The 19,798-nt window shown below is 32.6% G+C and overlaps 3 protein-coding genes across 8 annotated transcripts; 1 reads left to right on the plus strand and 2 right to left on the minus strand.

Moving 5' to 3' along the window:
* Positions 1-1,288: 1,288 nt before the first annotated feature.
* On the minus strand, positions 1,289-6,358 carry Bma-inx-10 (Uncharacterized protein; the record flags this gene model as incomplete). Of its 4 annotated transcripts, none has more annotated exons than XM_001901652.1 (11): positions 1,289-1,440; positions 1,810-1,968; positions 2,308-2,487; positions 2,901-3,031; positions 3,247-3,341; positions 3,410-3,527; positions 3,792-3,958; positions 4,103-4,203; positions 4,522-4,714; positions 5,725-5,787; positions 6,227-6,358. In XM_001901652.1, 11 exons carry the CDS (start codon positions 6,356-6,358, stop codon positions 1,289-1,291), a joined length of 1,491 nt encoding a protein of 496 aa, XP_001901687.1. The 4 variants fall into 4 exon arrangements, with proteins under 4 accessions (XP_001901687.1, XP_042937961.1, XP_042937962.1 ...); XM_043082027.1 differs by having other exon boundaries at positions 2,281-2,487; XM_043082028.1 differs by lacking the exons at positions 5,725-5,787; positions 6,227-6,358 and having other exon boundaries at positions 2,281-2,487; positions 4,522-4,537.
* Positions 6,359-8,220: 1,862 nt separating this feature from the next.
* On the minus strand, positions 8,221-9,237 carry Bm1444 (Uncharacterized protein; the record flags this gene model as incomplete). 2 transcript variants are annotated; one of them, XM_043082031.1, is made up of 4 exons in its annotated part: positions 8,221-8,340; positions 8,503-8,622; positions 8,768-8,878; positions 9,208-9,237. In XM_043082031.1, the coding sequence occupies 4 exons, from the start codon at positions 9,235-9,237 to the stop codon at positions 8,221-8,223; spliced, it is 381 nt and encodes a 126-aa protein (XP_042937965.1). The 2 variants fall into 2 exon arrangements, with proteins under 2 accessions (XP_042937965.1, XP_042937964.1); XM_043082030.1 differs by having other exon boundaries at positions 9,130-9,237.
* Positions 9,238-10,242: 1,005 nt separating this feature from the next.
* Bma-scc-3 (Uncharacterized protein) lies at positions 10,243-17,835 on the plus strand (the record flags this gene model as incomplete). 2 transcript variants are annotated; one of them, XM_043082032.1, is made up of 26 exons in its annotated part: positions 10,243-10,370; positions 10,751-10,892; positions 10,991-11,122; positions 11,297-11,433; positions 11,697-11,811; positions 12,085-12,211; positions 12,426-12,499; positions 12,569-12,646; positions 12,841-12,914; positions 13,101-13,224; positions 13,289-13,576; positions 13,741-13,842; positions 13,922-14,021; positions 14,224-14,420; positions 14,573-14,662; positions 14,764-14,874; positions 15,171-15,328; positions 15,407-15,578; positions 15,758-15,847; positions 15,924-16,065; positions 16,282-16,418; positions 16,502-16,621; positions 16,775-16,908; positions 17,000-17,128; positions 17,352-17,427; positions 17,710-17,835. In XM_043082032.1, the coding sequence occupies 26 exons, from the start codon at positions 10,243-10,245 to the stop codon at positions 17,833-17,835; spliced, it is 3,303 nt and encodes a 1,100-aa protein (XP_042937966.1). The 2 variants fall into 2 exon arrangements, with proteins under 2 accessions (XP_042937966.1, XP_042937967.1); XM_043082033.1 differs by lacking the exons at positions 10,243-10,370; positions 10,751-10,892 and having other exon boundaries at positions 11,096-11,122.
* Positions 17,836-19,798: the final 1,963 nt, after the last annotated feature.

Here is a 19,798-nt window from a genome sequence, read left to right on the forward strand (position 1 = left end):
ATTGTAGAGATTGTTGTTGTTGTAACTGAGACTGTTCTTTCGACTTGTTTGATTACACGAGAGGCCTTCATTTCTGATTGTTTGGTATTTGTTCTGTTTCCATCATATAATTCCCATCCAGTCACTGCATATGTTTTCCACAGTTGAATAGTCTGATCGTTGCTTTGTGATCCCTTGAGATATCTGCTGCTAAACGAACATCTTTCACCAGAAACCTATTCAAAATGTTAGTTGCAAACTGTTGAGTTTAAATTAACAATTAAAATTTGTATTTGAAGGTCGAATTGTGGCAAAATCAATTACTAATGACAGGAAAATAAAGGGAGTTGAGACAATAAAATAATTTTACACTACCAAACTCTGTCAGTTTGCTTATAGTACAACTGGAAATAAGACGAAAAACCTTTGTTTGATCATAAGGCATCTTCTTCGGTTTAATGATTAACTTATACCGGTAATATTGAAACGTTTCTTGATCAGCTACTTTGGCCCGGAAACGATATATTTGTAAGTGATTAATTAGCAACTCATCACATTTAGCAGATAGTGGATGTTACGAAATCACATCAAATAGCCTCGACATGACAAAAAATGACTCTAACATGAATAAGCTTGACAACTGTTCCATTCAATTTCCTTTATTAATAGGCTTTGGAATATTGATATCGTGATGATGCTCTAACAACCTTTCCTTCTTCGTTTGTCCCATTTCCGAATCAATTGAAGATAGCGTAGCTGATACACATTATGACATATTATGGTCATCATATTCTTTCATTAGTATCATAGCTCCTAGAACTGCTATTTTCTTATCTTTCTTTACTAACCATGTTTTTCCTAAATAATTTACCAATCATAATTGTCTGTAAGTTGGCACTTTTATCTGTAAAATCTTCTGTGCGTAACAAGTGGTATAATCATTTAGCGACTAACTGAAACGTTTTAAAACTTAAAAGTTAGAACCTTGAAATAAACATTTATACCAAAAGTGTCAATCATGCACAAGCATTCAAAGGTTTTGTGTTAGTTATAGTTTCGAATTGTTTATATTTCTCTGAGACCAGAATGTAATATTAATTGCATGGTTTGCTTTAAAAGCATAAAAGATTTATAGATAAATAATATTTTGGTTATTCTGGATAAAAAAAAAAATTTAGATTCTCGGACATGAAAAATCACGTAACAAAGTAGGCAACATTATCACGGATTTTAGCAAGAAATAAAAGCAGTAATATTGACAGCTCAACTGTGGTCACTAATTTAAAGCATCAATAATTGAAGGACAATGTCAAATCATAAATTTTGCAGCCTTTTCCGTTGGACTGTTGAATGCAGAAGGTGAATGAGATGAAAGAACCGGACGTTGAATCACAGGATTTTCGTTGTTTACCAGCTTTTTCGGAGAACTATTTGTGATAATTTGTGTAGCAGCAGTTGACTCTAAACCTTTGGAACATTATGTTAATGGCAAGAAGAGATAAACATAAAGTCGGTTTATTAAATTTTAAGAAACAATATAAATAAGAAGAAACAAGAAGATAGATCGAAAGCGTTTTCCAAAGTTCAATGATTTATTTCATACACGCATAAACCTTCCTATAAATGGCTTAGTTAGAATAATCCAGATAAAGCAATTTAAATTATTGTTCTTTCTCGAAGTTATTAAACCATTGTTTACCTAACCCAACTTCAAAAACTGCAAAAACAGCTAGAATAAAATAACGAAAGTGGAAGAGAATAAGTGAAGAAAAATTACGCCGACAATATCTTAACTTCTTTCAACCCTTTTAATAGTGTAACATTACTTACTTTGTGTCAGTAATAGTGGATTTCTTTCACTGTCCGTAGCATCTAACACTGTCTCCATAGCATTTCGATTATTTTTCTTTTCAATAGTTTTTTTTTGGAGCAATTTTAGGTTGGAATCGTTGTCGAACTGAGTAAGGTCTAAATCACCAAGCTGCTTATCTGAAAATCTCAATTTTCCAGTTTGAATCAATACTTAAGTTGGAAAAAGGAAATCATTTTGTATGAAAAAAAAAAGGATAAACAGCATAAATTCATTGCATAAGTGCTGTTATGAAATCAAAGTATGAAGAATCAAAGTGCAGTTTCTTGGTGCTAACGCTGACATTATATTTATTTTCTGATTTTTTTTTTTTTTTTTTTTGCAGCACTGAGAATTCTATTCTTCATGTCTATAAAGACGTGAAATATTAATTAAAGTGAAAACAGTTAACATTAGCAACAACATTAATCAAGGTAAGTTCAAAGTGATGCCTGTAGGTGGTGACCATATCGTGGCACTTGCTGGGAAAGAGCTGCAACGCCGTATTTGCGGCTCAATACCAAAATACGATTTCCATAACGCAAATATCAGCTCATTACCAAAAATAACACCAGAATGGAGTGTTATCATCCGTACCACAAACATCCCATCATTCTTTAAATACATATTTATGAATCGCTTCACATCTTCCTCGCTTTCTACAAATTAATAATACCGATCAAAATCAATACTAGATGAAATTATTTCTGGAAAGTGACTTCATTCCATTTGAGCATGAGAAGCTGTTATACACTGAAATGTCCAATCGACTTATGCGCATATAAAGAAATGATGATTAAGCATCGGCCTTTTAATCACTAGGTTAAATCAAAAAATACAGAATTTGTTTCTGAAAATTCGTCTTCTTGAGTAATTAAAATTTCATTTAACTTAATAATATCGAAAGAAAACATCTGCTTCTCCATGAAATTTTGAAACCTAATCTGTACTAAATGCAACCCACCATTATATTCTTATTAATTAAGCAAATATTAACTGGACTAGTACTTGGTGCTGAAACCAATAAACATTTAAAAGAAATTGAAACTAATTCTCAACTTTGCACACTCACCTTGAGCATCAAAAGGTAAATCACTCATTTCCAAATGACGAATAACAAAATTTCGATTAGGATAGGGCACTAAACATACAGCAATCCAGAATATCAGACTACCAGCAGTAAAAATTATTAAAGCCAAGTACCTGTAGTTTTGAAAAAAAAAAATAAGGATCTCATAATGTAAATATTCTGATTGTGTCAATTTTATCTATAGAATTAACAAACATATAAAGATGATAGTGATGGAAATAATTACTATACTGTAAGCAACATTCTTCTGAAAAACCGAAAGCAAATCAGCCCTTATAGTAAATTAATAAAATAAAGAATATGTAACAGTATAATTTTAACAACATACCAAAACCATAAAAATATAAAAATTTTTTCATTGAAAATATTAATAACAAGGACGCACTGTATGGTGTGCTCTTGAATATTTCCCATCACACGAACCTAAAAATAGTTATATGAAAAAGCTTTCAACTGCTGTAGATAGGATCATGAATTTCAAAAATCCTTACATCAAAATCACATAGTGATACTCGTGGAAACATTCCCGACTGCTCCCATGTTGTACCATTTAACAGATCAAGTGCTGCTCCTAAACCATACCAGTTGTAACGATCTGTTTCAAGAAACCTGAAAAATTATCACGCAATAGAAGTTTAAATTTACTCTCTCTCTAATCTTATGATGTTTTTTTATCCAAAATTTTTGTTCGACATATTTTTACCAAAATAAAGGAAATGCAAATTTGCATTTCTTTTGACTAACAGAAATAACAAGAGAATTAACTTTAATTCGTTTAAATTCTCAGTAATCACTAAGTTCACAAAGATGAAGTCATATACAAAACCAAATCTCAGTTTAGAAAATTGTTATACGGAAAACCATCTAACCAACTTGTTCATGATTAGTAGTTGAACACAAGCGTTGGATAGGTAAAGCAGTTTAGTAAGTACATATGTATAAGTGACAAATGAAGCTGTATATGGTATGTTAAACACTCTTAAATACCGGTGAGGATGAATTTGCTTCTTTCGCAGTCTTCGATGAAACCTTAAAGCCCCCTAAACATGTGAAATCTTAAGCATCATAGCCATGAAAAGTTTTATTTGTTCTGTTACATCACTACAAAATGATTAATTTTAACAAAGGTTATCAATTAAGAAAAAAATCTGTTTAAAACTTTGAGAGACTATTAAAGCACTTACATGTAAGTGCAGAGTAAGTGATTTAATATTGGCTTTCTTTATTTCTGGTTTGATGTTATTCGGATCAGAAGATAACTTTACAATTTCATGTAATTTAATACCTTAAATAAGTAAGAATTGCAGTATAAGTCAAAACCATAGAGTAGTGCTTTCGTTAAACTAATAATTATTACTTCGTAGTTAAAATTTCGTAGGAAACTTTAACGCTGAAAACTTTCAACTGTTGAAAACCTCATACATACTTCATATCAAAAAAATGCTTGTCAATTATCCTAAGTTAATACTCCTATCTATATTCCCTTTAGTTCAAAATATGATAGGCTCCAGCGTTAAAAAATCATTGTTGATAGTTTTATTTGTGATACCAAATAATTCGTTTCTCCAATATCCAGATATGTTTATAATTAACAAGAACATACCAGAATGTCCAGCCATATATTTCCACACTAGACTAGGCAATCGAAAGCAGGCTGCTTCAACTAATAGGAAAAATGGCACCCACTGGTAGTAGGATATACGCCGTTGTTTTTTCTCCGTGGTTGGTACACCGGCAACTACTTCACGTATTGGTATATAATACGTATTTTGGGCCCAACAATAGTTCTCTGCATACTACAAAAAATCATTGTTTTATTTCAATTGAAAATTAAACCTACCCAAATTTCAGATTTCGTAATTCATCAATTAATTCGATAAGTCGGACATGAATCACGACAATGTAAGTATCATTTAATGGTAGAAAACAGAAGAGGTGACAAAGTTCTTTTCTGAATTCTCTGGATAGAGAAGAAGTTCCATAACTTCAATGTCTTCCATGAGAATAAGTTTACAGACTATTTAACAAAAAGGATAGCAACTACTCGCGTATAAAAACAAATCTCTTTGGAGTATTTGTAAAATTTAGTAATGTTGCTAAGAACTGCATAGAATATAAATAATGATGTTACATATTGGGAATCATCATTTTCTAAAAATTAGAGGAGAAGGTCACAAAGAGAAGGACGCAGCAAGACGCACTGTAATAAGCTGTAATATGAATGTGTATATATATGTATAACGATATGTATAATAAAATCTAAATGAAACTTCGTTGGCTTTCCGTTATATCGTTAAAGAAGCTGCAAAATTTTATTAAAAGTAAAATGATAATATAAGAATGTTGAATACTAAAGAAATTTCTAGTTTTAAATAATTATCTGCAGCGTACATATGAGACTGGAATATTAAATTTAGATTTTCCAAGTAGCACATCAAAATTATACAGCTTACCGGTTCACTACACTAGATCAACATTTCATCGAAATAATGCAAGCCTCATGCTATAAGGACAAAGAAGATATTAAAAATACTTCCATGATGGAAAAGATGTGTTGAACATGGCAATATACTGCAAGCGTTAAAAAAGAGATCATGTTATCGTGTGCATAACTAGCTAAATGAGAATAATGCAAAATTCGTATCTGAGAAAAACTAAATTGGGCAAAATTATGAAATCCAATAAGCGAAAATTTAATTATTGCAGATAAAAAAGAAAGAGGAGTGAACATAAAAAGATTTTAAATTGTAAGGGTTTCGTATCTTTTCTCTATTCTGAAAAATTTGCAAATCGGAACAATACTTACCTGTTCCCATGATCCACTAAAGATATCAGGTACCAAACATTCCACCGGTTTTCCACTAAACTGCTGAAATAAGTCGAACCTGACAAAAAGTAATGTGAAGAGAAAAGCTGAACTCCAGCACAGACATTAAGTTCAAGAACTAATATCTGAAGATTTGAAAAGCCTAACAATAAACATTTTCTAAATTCTTCTGCCACAATATAACACTCTTAAAGTCTATTATGTAACATAAATAAAAACATTATAGTTAGAAAAAAAACTTTGATAATAATAAAACGTAAAATTACATTGGAATGAAAAAACTTCCCATCATATGCAACAATATATGGATTAATATTTCAGAAGGAAGAGAAGTAAATAGGATAGTAAGCAGTACAAAAAAAGTTTTCTTTTTTAGTACCTAATGAATAAATTTTGTCGCATTTAAATTGAATCTTATTTAAAAAGTACAATGATAATTAAATTGTTAGTTCAATTATAGTACAAAAAAAAAAAGATTTACTTTGAAGCTAACGAGGATAGAGAATGCGATAAGAATGTTTGTAGTGAAATAGCTATGTAATCGATCGACAAAATCCCAATCATCTATGTCGCCAATATAGCGAATCATCGATAGTACAGCTGTTAATACCATCTTTCTTGGCTTTCTTCGTTGGTCGAAAGTAACAATCAAAAACAAGTCGACATTCTACAGCGTATGACGATATTTTATGTAAACCAATATCTGTTGCATATCTAAAATTGATACAATGGTTTGGTATTGCTTTTTGGTACAACGATGGTTGAATAAAATGAGATAGAACTAAAAAGGCCAAATTGCAAGTAAATTGCGCAAATTTTGGGGAAAAACCAAGCAAAGCCAACAAATATTGAGATATTATTATATTAAGAAAAGAGGAGCATATATTCATATGACTGAAATACCACTTGTTTAGAAATTAATTAAACCTAATCAGTTCCTCTAAATCCAAAACATCTAACCAAACCAATCAAAATTAATTATAACAAAATTAAAATAAGTCGCTAACGACCAACAACAATGACAACAAATTTCAAGCATACGTCGGACTTTTGGATGACTGGGTTGAGTGTGGTGTTTGAGAAAGTGATGTGTGTTGGCCCATTTTGAACAACTACTACTTGCTAGACTAGAACCTCAGTTTCATCCTTCCTAGATTTAAATCTTACAAATACTCAGAAGTTGTCATATTTAGCAAGACTATTTCTAAATCACTCATATCAAATATTTTAGCAGAAACATAAAGGGGAAGATTTCAACTTATTGTTTTACCTTGGGATAAACTAATATTTGCTTTAATGCAGAAACAACTGACACAATAATACATATAATCAGTGATGATAACTATAGACACAGGCAATCCAGTCTGTGAAGTGTAATTTCATTCTAATTTTCAGGAATGGTCAACAAAAATAATTTTTCTAATAATTTTACTACTAAATACTTTTCATCCCATAGTTACGATGAAAGTATGCTTCCGAAAGACACAACGTAATCCATTAACACTTTTTTCAAAACACATTCAAAACAGTAATTTAGTTGAAATTATGTTTCTCCTAAACAATATCGTACCCTACAGTGCTAATACTTTCATTCCACCCTATTTGAGATCGAAGAAATGTTTAACTGTACGACGACTCAGTGCATGACTGATAGATACACTGCTGATACAATGTGTCATTCTCTACGGGATTACTAAAGTATTGGTTCAAGTAACTAGATCAGAAATCCGAATCTAAAAATATTAAACAGGTGCAAGTATTACTGAGCAAGCTTGATTACAGGAAGGTTTGTAGGTGATAGAGTGCGCCTGAATAGTTCCTAAGCGAAATAACAGCTGAAAGCAAAGAAGATCCATTTCGAACACAGCAAAGTGAATCATTCCACTTTTTATGATGGCACGAAAAGTGTACTCAATGTCAATTCGATGGAACGCAGCAGACAACAGCTTTAAAGCTCTGAATTAATAAAAAATTAAAATCATGTAGGAAATACTTTTATTTTTAATTCAATAGAATTTACACGAAGTTTAAATCCAAAAACAGCACACTAGAATAATGAAACTATTGTTCACTTCTCATCGTGCGAAAAGTTCAGTTTCATTTAAAATCCAATTTGTCCGAATTTGCCCTTTTTATTTTCTGCACTTCTAGTAACTCATTACACCATCCAGAATCCAAAGGTTGTTCAAAGGAAAGCAGCAGTTAGCTTTTGCTGTTATGATAAGATCTCTGAGCTATGTTCGAATCAGTAAGATCTTTTACTGCATTCATTTGGAAATATTTGAAAATATATCATATTACGACAGGTAATTTCATTAGTATTGTGTTTGACCTATCAGTGCTTATACATAATAGATATATAGTGAAGAATAAAAATTACTCATCAATGTATCATCGATTATTTATTCTTTATATAAGTCGACAAATAATATCGATAAAAGTCAGTTGTCATAATAATGATTACGATAGCGTACTTTACGGAACTTCTCTTTTTAGTTTTTTCGCAAATTTTTGTAATGCTGGTAGAATGATTTTTTCCTCCACAATATTTATACCTTCAGTTTGTGGCAAATATAAATAAATGCAGTAGATGCACTGTAAAACATAACTGCATTGTCATCAAAGAAATACCCATCATATTTAAATTCGTGCTCACAGTCGAAACAAGTAACTGACTGGCCTCTCTAAATATTATGCAACTTTTTGACGAATTCAGTTTTTTAAATATGCTTGGGATGGATTATTAAGCCATACTACCTTAATGATCCAATAGAAAGGAACAAATTCCATTATCCGTTCGGCGTAAAAATCACTGAATGTGAATGCCTTATCCGTCAGTTTCTTTTCCATAACCGAAAATGGAAACAGTGTTTTTTCCTTCAATAACTTATCATTCTTTTTTAAAATAAAATAAGGATAGAATACTGGAGATATGCAACTTCTATAATTCGATCAGATCGATACAAATTGTTACATGATTCATATATATAAAAGGACTACGATCCTAAATGTAGAAATATACCTGAATGCTAACTATTGCTGGATAAGTAAAACAGATGATATTGCACAGGAGACCAGCTTCACTGCCAATAATCATATAAATAGCCAAAAAAGCTAACAAGCCATAAACAAACTGAATGTGATTAATTAATAAATACAGTTATGCGTAAAATCTAACGAAAATGACAAGTTTCTATTATTTCTATTGCAAAAGTGACTGGCTTCTATTATTATCTCCTATCCTATGATGTGGGAAGATGATACATTTTTAAAATTTCGAGTTTAAAAAATCGCACTAAATTTTGAAATTTGAAGCAAAAAACCTAAAATTCCAATATATTTCCAAAATGTACTGAAACCAAGGCAAATTTTCAGCAATTATACATGTTCTCTTTTGACACCACTTTTTTCCTCTGCATTTTTCACTTGAACGTCAAAATCCGGTGGCAAATTATACAATACTTTGAGCAGTTCCGGATGAATATCATTCATCGAATTTATTGCTGGATTTCTTTCTCGATTTTCCCTAAAAGTAATAGGCTATGGTCTGAGAAGTTCAGGACAAATGTACGAGCCAAACAGCATAACAGTCATGAGAAGACCTTGCTTACATTACACATAATCCAAAAAGAAGACAATATTTAGAATAAGGAATGCATTTTATAGCCTTAGAACTCAGTATATGCAGATTTTAGTACTGGTTTTCAGGTTATAATAAAAGACTCAAATTTTGTAAGAGAACTTTTTTTCCTAAGGCAAATGGCACAGTTGGAAGAGTTGAAGATCTGAAAATATCATAGGTTAATTAGAATTCACAGAAGAACAGAACAGTGACAAATAAAAAGAAATGTTCACGGGATGAAAGTGAAGATGGTATTGCCAAAAATAAAATGAGATCCAAGTGAAGTCACCATTGATCAATTATAGCTTCGTTGGTTCGCCCATATCTTCACTAAGTTTGCCTTCATGACTGCTAGATGAATGCAATAGTCTCAGAGACCGTCAAAAATTTAAAATCTTCCTTCTATTTTTTAAATAAAAGCCTTAGAGAACAAGAAATAAGAGAAATCTCATAATTTGCATTCATTTTCGGGAGGGATTGTTCCACTCGTTCTGGTAGCATGCAAGATTTCGAAGTGAGCCAAGAAAAGCAGCCGAACTGTATTATGCTTTTCCAAGCGCTAATGTCCACAGATGCACATAGTAATCAAACTGTAATTTTTTTTGCAGTACTAACAAACATGCGATGCTATGTGTTGTTAATATCAACATCAGCTATCACCAGATCTTCAAAAGCTATAAAATACTTCCTAACAGCGAGAGATACGACAGGGAGAAGAAGGGATGGCATGTAGTGTTAAGCTAGAAGTGTTGCCTGTCGCGAATATCGATGATACCTCCTCTCTGGCGGGTAACAGAAGGGTGAGAGTTGTTTTGCCAAGTTCGACATTGTTATTTCTAACTCCGAGTAATGGCATGGTCAGTTTTTTAGTAGAGATGGAAGAAGAAGGACAGGACGCTTACCGTATGACTACTCGTGGCATCACAAGGCACTACGTGGATTCACCAGTTTCGGGACACGTGGACAGTACCCATAGCTCAATGAGTTTGTCACACATCTCCTCGTACGTTATTTTTATGATTTTTCTTTGCTGTGTTATGTCATTTTATAATTTAAAGGTATTGTTACATGCATCGTGTCATCATTATTAAAAAGCACTGTTTTCTAAGTTTTCATACAGTGGTTTTGTTCCATGATTGGCCTATGTCAAGGAGAATGCGCCCAGCATTATAAGGAATTAATCTGACTTTAAAATGCCAAACTAACAGTTAGCTTAGTATCTTGATTAAAGATTTATTTGTGTTGTCTACTTCTTCCTTTAATATGAATAAAAACATGACAATGTTCTTTTTCATTATATTTAATGTTTCATGATGACTTGTATCCTACTTCAGTTAAAGATGTATTACTTGATGAAGTCTCTTTACCGACTCCGTGTTTTAGGGAAGATGAGCAACAGCATTCCGAATTTCATCTGGAATCATCAACAGACTCCCTGTTTCGAACACCATCGCTGACCACACGTGGTCGAAAACGTCGGTCATATGAGGAAGGTGTCGCTGTATCGATTGAATCACCAACCATTGTTAAGATTTTTTTTTTTTATGTCTTGTATTTCGTATTACTAAAGTTGTTTTCATAGAATGCTTATGTCTGGACAATTACGAGTCCTTATCCGTTCAGAGCAGAAGAGGACGTCCTCGAGGCAGTACGCGACCTCGAGGTGTTGGTCGTCGGGCGAGCGGGACATATTCTCAGGAAGATGCTGATGAAAGCAGTTTGTTCAGTATGGTTAAAAGTGGCAAAAATTTGCATGTAATAAATGTTTTTCATTAACGGTAGAATATCCAAAAAGAGGTTTTTTGCTACCTAATATAGAAAGCTTTTGGATGTACGAGTAATAAAATAATGTAATTTTCGTCATAACTAAGGTTTTAACTCACCAGTAACAAAAAATGTCTTTGATATGGTTATGTAAACAAATTTCAGACTGTAATTGATAATTGGATCGAGGAGTATGAAAGGCATCCGGACAATGCTCTTGTACAATTACAACAGTTTTTCATCTCGTGCTGTGGATGCAAGGGAATTATTTCGTCCGTTATGCTACAAACTATGGAGTATAGGTGATTTTGGCATATTTTCTTTTTATGATTTAAATGAATAATAAATTTGGATGAATTACAATCATTTCTTAGTTTGTATTTGGTATGCATCATAATTTATATCTTTTAATAAGAACGTAACATAAACATTGATGTACGTCATCACTTTTCTAAACTATTCGTATTTCTTTAATTTTGAAATTTTAGTTTTAAAAAATTTTTGAAGTGGGATGAGATAAGAGTGAAGTTTGTGGAAAGAAAAATTGTCCAGTTTTTAATTGCAGTGAAATAATTCGTCAAATGACCGATCAGTTTGATGAAGATACTGGTGACTATCCTTTAGTGATGCCAGGGCCTTTGTGGAAAAGATTCAAACAAACGCTTGCTGATTTTATTTTAGTAACTTTTTCTCTTAATCGTCCTTGAAGCGAAAAGAAAACAACTTTTATTTAAAACTTTCTTGGTTTTGGAGATCTAGAAAAAGTAATTCTGTTCAGCTGTTTATAGATTTAAGTGATGATCAGCGCATTTCGAAATAAATTCATAAGTTTGCATTGGAATAGTTTTTTTTTTTTTTTTTCAGAAAGTAAAGTTAAACTTATTTAACGAGAAAATAATTTCTCATTAAGGAGATGAAACACTGTCCGGAAATTTGTTAATTTGAATTTATAGCTTTTGGTCAATAAATGCAAATCAAGTTATGTGTTCGACCAACGTCTGATGGATAGTGTTATCCAACTACTTACTGGTCTGGCTGACAGTCAAGTGCGAGCATTTCGACATACATCTACATTCATAGGTTTACATCAGATTAGTTTCTTTGAAGAAATATCGAATTTAAGCTTTTGCCTTAGAAAATGCTTTGTTTCTGACTAAAGGAAATAAAACATCGCTTGCAGATTTGTTAATGCTTTTTTCTTATCATAACTTGGACATATCTGAATGGTCGTAGTCGTACTTTTCGAAATTTTAAGCGATTTGGTAATAATGAATTAACTGGGTATATGTTTCAGCCATGAAATTATCATCTGCACTTGTAGATGTTGCTTTGGAGTTGGTGGATCTGAAAGCAAAGAATATAAGACAGGTGCATTGCTTTATAATCAGTTTTCAAATCTTTTTTACTTTTACTTTTTTTATTAATTTTATTTTACAGGTTGAAACCGAAAAGGCAAAATTAAAAGCTGAAGGACCGAATAGCCGTCTTGATGTATTAATCAATAAAAAGGCTGAGGTTGGTTTTTTATTAATTTTCAAAACCTTTCTTGGATGTATAGTGCTTTTACTCAGTTCTAGATTCTATCTGTTTTGAATACTTCAAAAGTAATTTTTGAGCTATTCTATTCATTCATTTAGCGTAGCGTTTATCTCGTTATATTGCTGTCTCTTATTATCGATAGTGTGAGAATCAATTTTTCCTTTTTTTAGATTGATGATAAAACTGAAGATATCAGACAAATGCTAACCTACATTTTCAAAAGTGTCTTTGTGCATCGCTATCGGTACTTGGAATTTGCTTCTTGAGTTTTATTAAATTTTGACTCATAATTCTTTTGATAATATTTTTTTTTTTTTAAAAAAAGGCCTTGAAAACTTTTTGCTTACGAGAGTAATTTGGGTTTTAAAAGATGATTTTTGTATTTGCTAAAATTTTGGAATTTTTCTACAAATTAGCGAGCATGTTTTAGTGATGTTGTACCTGATATCCGAAGTATCTGCATAAATGAACTTGGCCAGTGGATGTCGGTCTACCCAGACCATTTTCTTGAAGATTCATATCTCAAATATATTGGCTGGTCTTTATATGATAAGGTAAGAATACCAAAATGATGTATTATGAAACATCATTGCTACCTGTTGTGACCTTCCTCTTCAGATGAGCGATGTACGTTTAAAATGCATTTTGGCACTTCTTCCACTGTATAGCCAACCGCATATGGCGCAGAAGTTGGAACTATTTACAAATAAGTTCAAAGATCGTCTTGTTACCATGGTCATGGATAAGGATAGTGATGTTGCAGTACGTGCATGTCAGCTACTGACAGAAATTTATCGTATCTATCCTGCGGCTTTAACATTAAAAGACTGTGTACCCATTTATGAGATGGTGTACTGCAATCATCGTGGTCTTGCTCAGGCTGCTGGGGAGTTTCTAAATACAAAAGTAAGTTTAAAAATTTCTGTATCCTTTCTTTTTTTGTAGCTTTCATAAATTAAAAATTAAAGACCAAATTTTTTGTTCAATAGTTTAGGATCATAAGATTTTACTTAGTGCAGTGCACTCTATTTATGTTTGTCTAACAAGTAATATGTCTTGGTAACTTCCAGGTATTTCAAAATTTGCAAGTGCTTGCACCAGAAAAAAATCGTGCCAGCGACAGCGCAAAGCAGTTGATTATTGATCTGGTCCAGTTCTTTGTGGAAGGCGATGTTAGCATGTTAATGCTTACAATTTGTTTTTTTTTTTAGTTTGTTAAATGTCTAGAATTTATTCTTACTTGCATTGTAGTGCCATGACCATGCAGCCTATCTTGTTGATGCTCTTATTGACACTAATCCAATGATCAAAGACTGGAAAACAATGTCAGACTTGTTATTATCTGGTGAAGGTTGGTAGCATTTCTTTTTTCGACCATAAAAAAGTGATATATTTAAAAAAGGGGAAAAAAGGAGAGTTGAAATATAAATGTTGATAAAGTGAGAAACTTATGATTAGCGTTTTATGCTGCGTCTCCTAACTTCTGAGCCAAGTTCATATATTTTTGGAAAATAAAGACTATAATTTTTTGCTGTAGTATTACATCACTTTAGCTGAAGGTTTCGAAAGTGAACTAATTGAAGTATTGGTTTGTTCTGTAAAACAAGCTGCTTCTGGTGAAAGTCCAATTGGACGAGCGCATTTGTCGAGGAAAGGATTGGTTGTTAATAAAGATGTTCGCTTGTTGCAAGAGGATAGAGCTCGACTTTCAGAAGTGCTTATTCCTCAATTGCCACAACTTCTTCAGCGTGTAAGTGTTTACAACATTAATCGATATATTTGTAGGCGTCTTCTCTTAATTTACTGCGGCTCATGGCTGTGTCTGAATCTGCAATAACATGTTTTGTAAAATATCGGTATTAGTTATTTGATTCTTCCTGCATTATCAGGCATCTTTTTCAGTTTATAGCTGATCGAGACAAAGTGGCAAATCTAATCACTGTACCACTCCATTTTCAACTTGATATGTACATGGCTAGTAGACTGGAAAAAGTAAACACTACGTTTTATTATTTTTTTAAAATTTTTCATGGTGCAGAATTCTTTTGTTTGAGAAGCAAACCTGCTACATCATTTTCTTGTTTTCCTTTTAGCATTTGGATGAGTTAATGAGTATTTTGGAAAGCATCGTTGAAAAACATGCAGATGATGAAATTCTTCAGTGCGTTGCAGAAATAATGTCTTACTTCACAACCAATGTTGCTGTAAGTCTTTTTATGCAAACACTTTTTGGCTCAGCTTTGGCATAACTTTCGACATGGGTTGAATTGAGACAGTATCTGAATATTTTATTATCGCCGCTGCAATTGTCTTGGTCTTTGGTACACTACAATTACGAACCACAGCGTGTTGATTTCTGTCCGTTTTTATCATATTTTGAAATTTGAAGTTATTTTTAGTTAGAAGTGTTTTTCATCCTTCTATATTCTTTTAACATTGGATTTCATTAGAGTTAGTTTGAGCTGGAATAACAATCTACTAAATTTTATCGGTGTTGCAGGTAGCACAGCATACAGAAACACACCATTTAAAAATGCTGGATGGTTTGGCTTTACAGTTGCGACATTCTATACAGCATTTTCATAGAGAGCAAACAGTGGATGAAGAAGACGATGCAGCTATGCTTGCAGCTTTTCGTAAAATTACGGCTTTTGCAATGCATGTTTTCTATATTTGATCTTTGCAAACTTTTACTTGTGCTAAGAGGAGAGGAGACGAAAGAATTTTTTTTTTTAGGTTTGAAGATTTGAAAAAGTGGCAGTTGTGGGATGTCGCACTTAGTGTGCTGACAAATGCAGACGATAAACAAGTATCACGGGATGTTGGCGAGAAAGCCGTTATTCTGCTGTTTGCCACTTTAAGCTGGGATATAAATCGTTTGGTTACTGAACAGGAACCAAATAAAGCGGTTAATTGTTGTTTCAGATTATTTTTATTCTTCAACATGTGGTTTTGTTCCAGGTATGATTGAGAATATAACTAAAGTATGGTACTAAAGAAGCATTACGTGCAATCTAGCTTGTTTGTATCTAAAAAGTAACTAGCTGAGGAAGGTTGTTTTCGATGTTTAAAACATTTTATTTTCAGGAAGCAATAAAGAAATTGCGGAAGCATAGGGATCAGTTCACTGCATTGGTTACATCAATAATGATGAGTGGTGCATCGGGTGTTGAAAATGTCAGTGATTTTATTTCTTTTGTTTATGTATTCAATTAATAACGGTGTTATCGGTTTGACCACTCACAAATTGAAGGCATTCTTGTGTTTTGTGGATGCTTTAATGATGTTCAATGGACTACCTGATAAAAGTTTGTCAATCGAATTGAATAGAGATATTACGCGAGCACTTTCAATGTTTGTAGAAGATAACGTTTTTGTGGAGGAGAATGATGCAGGTAAAACATTTGGTCATTCTTAGCAATCACTTATATAGTTTTAAAGGAACAAATTTAACTTTCGCTTAAGCGTTTGTATTGAAAAATTGAAGATATAGGGATAAAACATGGTTGTAAAATCTGTTAATGTGTATCCTTGAAGTGTCCACTATGATTTAAAATAGAATCATTTTGATTCTTTTTGGTTTATATTTGTTGATGACAATAGTGATTTAGAACGATCTCTGGATCAACAGACGCAAGTGGAGCTAATGCATAAGCGGCGCAAAATATTAGTTCAATTTTGTAAGCTGATATTGCATGGTATCCTTCCAATTTATGAAGCCTGCATAGTATTACAATTCTATACAAAGGTATTTGATTATTGGTGCTTTTTATCTTAACTGTTTATTTTGATTTCAAGCTCATATTCGCACATTCTTATGTATAATTACAGTTTTATACCGACTTTGGTGATATTTTAAAAACTTTACTTACAAAATGTCGTGATATGGACCGTTTGAGTTGTGCAAGAGCAGTAGCAACGGCGCTTTGTCATTATTATGAGGAAATCAAGGTATGACGCTCTAAATTTGGATGGTTTTACTTGGTTTCTTCATTTCACTGTTTGCATTTTTAAATCATTATTTATGAAGATTTTTTGTGAAATATTCCTTTTTTTTTAACTTTCAGGTAATGATTATGTCTTATTCTAACCTTTCCGTTTTAGCGTGCTTCCGAAGGGAATTGTATCGACCCAAATTCAGATGATTTTGCTTCCATTCGTGATCTGGCAAAGCGTTTTTCCAATCTGTTTGGTTCCGATCCAGTTAAAAGTCGTGAAGCTTTAGCTATTATTCATAAGTAAGATATCTAGACGATATTTAACTGTTACGTCTGCTAGCAATACCAAATCGTTAATTAAGTCCAAAAAGTTTAGCGACTGAATTTTCAGGGATGGTATCGTGTTTGCTCTAAGAAACGATGAAAGCATAAATCGAGATATGCCGCATACAAATCTAAGCTTTCTCGAAATTTTGTGCGAATTCAGCAGCAGATTACTCCGACAGGACAAAATTTCTGTGTAAATCTTTGTAGTACAAGAAAAAAAAAAAAAAGTGCTGAAGAAATGGATTCAAGAACTAAATAGCATTTGAAATGTTGCGATATGTATTCCAGTACACTGGGGAGTGTTTTGATCTATAACCATCAGTGATGGTAGATGAGTCAATAGAGTCGTTCTTAGATTAATTAAAGGAACAAGCTTTTGTTTCTGAGTTTCTATCTTAACTTTTGTCTGTTTTCAGTCTTCGATATTTGGAAAGACATGGTGAAATGTATGCTAAAGAAGAACCATATATAATTTATAAAGCCTCTTTACAAGTAAAATTTTAATATTCTGCATTCTTTATATTTTATCATAATGTCTAAAGGCATGGAGATATAGTCAGAAATTGTTCCTATTGGTTCCTAAATTTGATAGTGTGTATATTAAAATATTCAGCTGTATAATGACAGAGTAAGCGAGCAACTTGTAAAATAAAACTCATGTGTTCATTTTGCTTTACCACAGAATTAATAGTAGCATCATCTTGACTTTGTATATAGATAAAAATTTACCAAGAAAAGTTGGATAATGTTTTGCCAAAAAAAATTAGCTTTTAGGAGCGTAGTGACGATGTTTCGACTGTTCGTAATTTAGCTCTAAGGGGGCGGAGTCGAGGTCGTGGACGAGGGAAGGGTACGCCAACGTATACACCAGCAGCATCTGTGTATGGAGGCGATGACTAATTTCGAAATCAAAGAAATTAACGAAAAGGCCATTTGCTTTTTTTTAGTGAGTTTTTTAAATTGATGTCACGGTACATTTTTGTATGGAGAAAAATATGACTCTGTTTACTTCTGTCAATAGTTTTGTTCGTTTTAAGTGAGCTCCAAAAGTGGAAGTGATGTTCATGTTTAATTCAGACATGAGCAGTCCTAACTGTTATCTAAATCTTAGTAAACATATGCATTCATAAGTTATCAATTCCATTATCTACCCAGTAATTCACTTATCTATTCTCTCAAGCAGTGTAGCAGTTTTTTTAGCAAAAAAAAAAAAATCCAAATCTAACTCCTCATGGTCTATGTAAATCGCTATTTTGCATAAAGCTATTGCAAATATTATTATTGTGAAAATCGTGTTTCCAGTGCAAAAGAAAATATCTTGTTTCCTCTTTGTTTTTATTTTTATTTAAATGTCAGCAATCAGTACACTTAGTTTAGATGTATATTTTGTTAAGTTTGATTCACTTAATTGGGTTCTTATGAAAGTAATTGTCGGTTTTATCTATGTTATTTAAAAAATGTCAGCAAACTTTTGCCCTAGTTGGAATGAATGATGATTAATGATGCGTTTATATTATCTGTTGATTGTACGGTAGAATGTGTTACTTGAGAATTATTGTCTAACACATATTATTTTGATGTCATCAGGCGATGTTATGTGACTCCTCATCATTTGCCTCTAAGAATTGTACTTTCATGTGTGTTTTACTGTACCTGAAGATTTGAAATCTCGAATATTGGAAAAAGGGACTTTCAATTCCATTAAAAATAGATTTTAAAGCCATTTATATTTTTATAGCTTTTTGCAATTCCGGTTTTTATGAAGCAGAATTCCGTATTATTAATAGAGATAATCTATGATATGGTATTGCTTTATTTCATTATTCCACTATAGTTTGTCTTGAAAGTTTTAGCTTTTTGTGACAGAATATACTTTCCGTGTATGTTTAAATTTATATGTTAATGGGGATAGGGTGCGTACAGTATTATGTAGCATGCCATATCAGAGAATAATAAGCGATAGGTGGTTACAAGACGGCATACATTCTTGCACTTCTAGATGGTTTGTATGTCCATTTATTTACATCATGTCATGTATCTCCAGTCTTTCTGTCATTTACTGCATGTTGCAAATGCCTTAGCGATATGAGAAATGGATGTCAGACTAGGAGGACCCCATCATTTGTCCTTGCTACGCTAATTTTCTGATTATTTGCCAAGATGATTTGTTTGGTTTCTACAATGGAACGTTGATCACTGCAAATGCACTGTAGATATGCTGTAATAGCATTAAGATAACATGTGGTGACTGGTTTATCAAAGTATCTCTGCTCGAAATTTGCTGTAATATGCTTTGCTTGTGTCTTAATTAGCTATTTAACAAATACTGGTGGAAGAGCAAAATTTTCGGGACTGCGAAACGAATTGAAAAGCGGAGAAGGTGCAAATAATGTGAGGTAATAATATGATGACGTCGATACTGTTACTGCACTGATAAGGGACAGAGGAACACTACCGCATCTGTCATGTGCGAACGGACTCTTGCGGTAAATCTGTGTCCGGATGGCTCCATGCCAGTGTTTGTCTGGCCCTCAGTCGTTGCAGATTATTCTTCCTGCCAGCATGCCTCTGAAATTTGTCTCAAATCTGACCAACAGAAAGATAACTTCTCGATGTCTTTCAAATTATTGTTGGTAGAATGGATAATTCAATTTTGGTCACAAATTTTATGTACTTTGGCTAAATTGTTCTGCCAATTTCTTTTATACCTGATGGAAAAAAGGTGGTGAAGGATTGATTTGATGGGTCATAAATGTTCGTAATCTTTTTCTTTATTTAAGTATATCTGAGTGCATTAAAGTCATACTTTTTCTAGCCATCAATACTTTCTTAGAAGGGAGTGGATAGGAAGGCTTTCTGTTTA

This window comes from Brugia malayi (genome assembly GCF_000002995.4).
Source record: "Brugia malayi strain FR3 genome assembly, contig: Bm_v4_Chr4_scaffold_001, whole genome shotgun sequence".
Lineage (NCBI taxonomy): Eukaryota > Metazoa > Nematoda > Chromadorea > Rhabditida > Onchocercidae > Brugia > Brugia malayi.